A 5,612-nucleotide genomic window follows, 5' to 3' on the forward strand; every position below is an offset into this window, starting at 1 on the left:
GATCCACCGACGGCAAGTCGTGAGCATAGCTCGATGTCACCTATGGCCTTCCGCCTCGGCGGAGCAAACTGAGCAAACTTTTCAAACTCAGGAGCTTGTAGAAACGGCAGCCGAGAAGTTGTAGTCGATACAAACCATGAGACGCCGCCGGCCAATCAAACTATTCCGTTCCACTGCTGAATGACGGAAACAAAAGCTTTTTCTTACTGATGGACTGATCCTGGGAGTTCAGACTGACGGTTAGATGGTTGTTCGGTTGTGTGCTTATTTTCCTTCCCTACTCAAAAACAAGAGCAAATCGTCACCCTGGAGAAGATAACACCGATAGGGGGGTGTATAAACTCCCAAGACCACGAAAGCCAGCCGAATATATACCGGTCCACTGGAAACGTGAACCAGCCCCCAGAAGACCCGCCGGACACAGATCCACACACCCTCGGCCAGATATAAGCACACTAACGGAACGAGGAAAGAGCGGGGATAACATTATTACTGCACCGGAACAATACCGCCGCTTTGCCGCTTCAAGCCAAACTCAAAGACTCTCTAAAGAAAACCTGAAGAAATCAACGAAGCACTCCACGACATGTTGTGGTTTTGATGTTTTCTCACGCTAGGCCGGGTTGTTGTTGAAGATCGCAGAGCTGGGTCGCCAACGCTGTTGTCGAGCACCACCTAATGAAGACCACCACTTGTTGAAGATCGCAGAGCTGGGTCGCCAACGCTGTTGTCGAGCACCACCTAATGAAGACCACCACTCGAGCACACATCTCCTTTGCCATCCCGTAGCTGCCCTCCAATTCCTCCACAAGCAGTCCGCCCCCGATCAAGACCTCCCACCGCCACCGCCGCCGCACGGGCTTTGCCTGGCAACGTGCCTTGGCGGCAGCAAGAGGGGATTTCGGTCGCTAGCCTGGTCCTCTCCACGAAATGCTATTAGTATCACGTTAAGCCAAAATCCCACATGAGTTTCCTGCAATGAGTCAAGGTGCAATGGTCACAATAAAGAAACACCGGAATTTTAGAGGAGAGGGAGGGAGAGAGAGAAAGAGGGGGGGAGGGGGAGGGAGAGAGAGAGAGAGAGAGAGAGAAGGTGCATTGGACTTTGCAAAGTAAAAATACTACAAAAAGGTTTGAGCTCATGTGAAATCGTTACGGAATGAGGGGTATAGGTATGGATTCCATAGGACTTTGCAAAGTTGAAGATTTTATCATTATTCAGTAAAGAGGAGTTATGGTTGGTACCTGCAGGCTTAGGGATCTCAGGAACTTTCACCTTCCTGTTCTCTTGGGCTAGCTCCATCATGGTCTTCCCCCTTGCAGTCAAATCTTGTGCTCTGCCCAGTAGCTTGGACAGGGCTCCACTACTCTTTCAAAGCTGGTGGCATCTTCGGAGCCTCTGGGATAACTTCTTCTGGCTGCTCATCTTGTTGGTCTTCCCCCATAGGTTCTTCTATATCATAACAGAATTGTCCAGCATCATCAACCAGCTCCATCTCTCATCAAATAAAAGCACTGATTTTCATCAGGGTGGTCAGCTACAATCAAAAGCAGTTGAGTACATAGCTAGTCAATATTGCCAATCTCAAAATCAGGAGCTCAAAATGTGGAATTGATATGCCATGTCACCACCGACGCAGATAGACACATCGGCTCCTGTCCAGATTCGACATGTTTGAAACTTGATTGATCAAATAACCAAATGTCGCAACAATTTGAGGTTTAGTTAGTATATTATTAATCATGAATATACATACATAGACGGCAAAAAGAAATCGAATAAACTGGGCATTATTTGCGCTTGTGCGACGTGACCACAAAGATACGCCTATGATCCACACGCTGGAATAGTTTCTTCTTGCTCATAAAAGCTAAGCCTACACTACACTTCTCAGTCCAAACTCCGAAGCCGAGTGCCGCAAAAAATTTCAAAGCGGCATCGTGCACGTAGGAAACATGAACCGCAGGTGTTCTATTCCCTATAAGCGATGAACTGTGCAATGTCGTGGATCCCAGCCTCTCTGTAGCAGTCGGCGATCCGATCCACGACTTCGTCCCAGTTGCCGTCGACCGTGGCCAGATCCATCAGAAACGCCGCCTCGTCAAGGACCACCTGCAGTTCGAGAAGCTCATGTGACAGGGTGCAGGGAAGCAACTGGGCATCTATGATGGAATGGTAGACGGTTTGTTGTTACAGACCTGCTCTGGAGCTTTTCCTTTCTTCAGATCATCTTGTTTGCCCTCTTCGGATACCTTTTCTCTTATGAACTCGATCTGCTCATCCTCCCACCCAGCTAGTTCAGCTGCCTCCTGTTGTAAGGAATGACGAAAAGAAAATAGGTAAAAGGTTGCTCAGCTGAAAAATAGAAGCAGAAAGTGAAAAGGAGAAGGTAACAGAAGAAACCATACTTCGTATCTACAGCCTAGTGTCCACCATGGTGACTTCAAAGCCACTCGAGCTGATTCTTTGGCTTCAGATGTACGCCCAATTCTGAAGAAAACAAGCAAAATTAGGAACCCTGATTCTTTACATGTACAGCACAGATTATATATATATATACCTTTTTCACATACGAACAAATCAGTGTATATGTAAACCTTTAAAAATATGTAGACTCACATAATTTTTTTCATGAAAATCATTTTAAGGTATCTAGTAGTTAATAATGAAGTATATTAAAAATAATAAAGAGGTATAAAAGATTCATCTATGTGGTATATGAGGAGCGGGAGTACGTACTCTCAGGAGTATACAACCATTTTCCTATATATATATATATATATGACAGCACAGTTGCCAAACATTAGCATGTCATTGCTTTGTTATTTATTCACAACGTTAGTGTTGTACTGCTAGTCCACAGCACTTGGAGAACTTCTTAGATCTCTATTCTTTTACGAAATTTACACCACAATCAGATAACTCTCAAATCAGAACTCAGTTTAAAGTACTATTAGCAATCTTATATCAATAGATATTTTTACCACAAACGAATTCTAGTCGATTCAGTCCAGCACAACCAAAGGTGCAGCAGAACAGCAAGATGCCATAATAACTGCTTGACACATATTTTGCTAGGGATCACCATTCACCAGTGCACACTGTGCTCATGCAAAGTGTAACTACACAGTGAGTGCCTAATTGATAGAACATCAATCACCCACCTAGTAGATGTTTCCGGTCAAAACCTACCTAGTACATACAACATCTGATGAAATAACATGTAATTATGCTATACAACTCACACATCAGTACCTTTTTTGAACTTCTGAGTTGAACACAAAGGGTCTTCCAAATCCAGGAAATTGATCTCTAGTATAGAATTCTGAAGTAATAAGAGCAGAGACCTAAAGAGCAAACGCAGCATACATTAAATCTCGTCAGATAAACATGAATAATGTATCTCCAGAGAAGGAAAGAGTTTTACATTATCTCCTTTTTCCAGGTGGCGTGATGCTTTCCTTTCTAGAATGTCTGGAAAGAGTCCAACCTACAGTAAGATATCAGTAAAGATAACCCTCCTCAAACTCAGTAGTTACAAACTGAGGTGTATCTCTCAACCTTCTTCAACAAATAGACATCAAGATCTGCCACCTGCGATTCTTTGAAATCACCTCTTTTGTAAATGTTTGGACCAGCTTCCCCTACAGCAGACCATAAATCTTCTCGAACAGCAGACCATAAATCATCACCACTCTCAGCTCTGCTGTCAGCCTCGACAAGTATTCTATGAATATATTGATTGACCTGATAAATATGAGCAAAATTTGTAAATGGATTGCATGTGCACATGTAGTAAAATACTTCCTCCGTCCCAAAATAAGCGTACAAAGTTGTACTAAAGTTAAGACACTTATTTTGGGATGGAGGGAGTATAACATTACAAACACATAGCAATATAGACTTACGTTTTTAGCCAAAAGCCATAGCCCATGGCTACGCACTTCCACTACAGGCATTTCCATCCTGAAAGACAAGCAGATGTAGACACACCATTTAAATACCAGTTCCAGCTTCCAGAGGTGAAAACAATAAAAAAAATATAACAGTATATGGAGGAGCAACTAACCCACTTGGAGCAGTCGGCCATCTCAGCAGGGATGTCAAGTTACCTACATTTTGACTAATAGTGTCAGGCCTTTGAGCTTACATCATAATGTCCATAATCACTGTCCAAGCGAATAATTCAGTCTAGACACATCCAAACCTTGTGGGCTTTCCGACAGGGGAACAACAAGTGGAATCAGCCCTCTTTTAGCTCCAGGAGAAACTATCTTCTCACCTGGCAAGTGCCAAATGTATTCTTGACATCAAGGTGAAGAGAGACAAGGAGCTACAATTTTAACACTATGCTTTCTCTAGCCGGTGCTATTCTAAGTTTCTGACCAGAGACCACCTATGCAGAACTGAAATTAAAACTTTAACTAGATTAAGAAAGACAATGAGATGGCAGTTGTTGATGCTGCTGAAACCCATTAAGCATTGGCCAATAATAGATACTCCCTCTGTAAAGAAATATTAGAGCGTTATATTTGTTTATAGAGGTAATAGATGATTTCAGTTTGCATGACAAAGGGTCTGTTGGCACGACCAAAGAATCCATGGAAATGAAAGATCTTACTGAGATATGCGAAGTCGTACCTCGTGCATGAAGCACATTCAGTAAAGAGTTGAGATGCTCCGGGGGATCAGTCACAGCGACTTCCTTGACAAACGACACATGATCTGCAAAATTCAGCAGGAACTAAGAAGTGTCAGAAACCTCGGCTAGCAAAAGGAAAAGAAGCAGAGCAGAGTAATTGCATGGATGATGCAAGCAGCAGAGGCAGAAATGTGGTCTGTTAAGCTACAACTCCACTGGAATCTGCTCAAACAGTCTACCTCTACTAGAGAGTAACCACGTTTCTGGAAAATGGTAGCTGAGCTCCGTTCCTATTCCCAAGAAGAAAGGATACGAGTCTATAACCACTATGACATTCTGTATCCAGCCGGCTCCACGAATCTAATGCCATAGCAGGAACCCATCAATGAATAACCATCTATGCTAGTAGTATGTATTTGTTAGATTCATTTGGATGGCAAACTAAGCCTAGGAATGAAGAATCCATCCCTCTGTAAGCAGCGCGTACTACTCGATTCCTCGAATCAACTGGCCGCAATCATCGGGAAGCCAGATAAAACGCCGGGAACGAACTAACATCCATAAGAAGGAGGAGGAGGAGGCCTCACCGTACGCAGTGGCGGCGGCGGCGGCGACAGAGGAGGAGGAGGAGGCGCAGCGGGCGGCGACGAACGACACCCCTCCGAGCGCGCGGCGTGGCGCCTGCAGCACGGATGCGGCCGCGGCCGCCGCGGGCCTCATCTCGCCGTGGCCGGGGTGGGCGGGCGGCGGAGCGAGCAGCGCTGGGACTGGGAGGGCTGCGGCGACACGGGGCGCTGCTGGCCTCACGCTGGCTTCGTTTGGGTTGGGCCAAACAAACAAAGCTGTCCCGATCCGACGAGACGGGGACCGCGCTCCCACCTACGGCCCAGGAGAGAGCCGAGATATCGATCCAATGGCTGCCGAATTCCGGCCCAGGATTTCCAGATTCCCTCCCTCTGTCCCTCACCC

General features: G+C 45.4%; 2 protein-coding genes across 2 annotated transcripts in view; one reads left to right on the plus strand and one right to left on the minus strand.

Moving 5' to 3' along the window:
- Positions 1-1,695: 1,695 nt before the first annotated feature.
- On the minus strand, positions 1,696-5,420 carry LOC119304366 (protein IN CHLOROPLAST ATPASE BIOGENESIS, chloroplastic-like). Its single transcript, XM_037581550.1, has 11 exons — positions 5,231-5,420; positions 4,643-4,726; positions 4,209-4,283; positions 4,071-4,113; positions 3,910-3,967; positions 3,563-3,748; positions 3,429-3,491; positions 3,257-3,348; positions 2,410-2,491; positions 2,200-2,310; positions 1,696-2,113 (listed from the first exon to the last, which is right to left on the minus strand). Exons 1-11 carry the CDS (start codon positions 5,361-5,363, stop codon positions 1,973-1,975), a joined length of 1,068 nt encoding a protein of 355 aa, XP_037437447.1. The 5' UTR covers positions 5,364-5,420; the 3' UTR covers positions 1,696-1,972.
- Positions 5,421-5,556: 136 nt separating this feature from the next.
- LOC119300564 (protein WEAK CHLOROPLAST MOVEMENT UNDER BLUE LIGHT 1-like) overlaps positions 5,557-5,612 on the plus strand; it is a 2,981-nt gene continuing 2,925 nt past the window's right edge. Inside the window, exon 1 of the mRNA XM_037577490.1 lies at positions 5,557-5,573. Within this exon, the coding sequence (XP_037433387.1) occupies positions 5,557-5,573 (17 nt within the window). The remainder of the gene's footprint in view (positions 5,574-5,612) is intronic.

Source organism: Triticum dicoccoides, chromosome 5A (genome assembly GCF_002162155.2).
Source record: "Triticum dicoccoides isolate Atlit2015 ecotype Zavitan chromosome 5A, WEW_v2.0, whole genome shotgun sequence".
Classification (NCBI taxonomy): Eukaryota; Viridiplantae; Streptophyta; class Magnoliopsida; order Poales; family Poaceae; genus Triticum; species Triticum dicoccoides.

Bases quoted from the DNA above. Each gene is read 5' to 3' on its own strand.
- LOC119304366 (XM_037581550.1), bottom strand. From the start codon at position 5,363: ATGAGGCCCGCGGCGGCCGCGGCCGCATCCGTGCTGCAGGCGCCACGC. The intron at 4,727-5,230 runs GTGAGGCCTCCT...TGAATTTTGCAG, and splicing joins CGCCGCCGCCACTGCGTACG to ATCATGTGTCGTTTGTCAAG. The intron at 3,968-4,070 runs GTTAGTTGCTCC...CTTGTCTTTCAG, and splicing joins TGGCCGACTGCTCCAAGTGG to GATGGAAATGCCTGTAGTGG.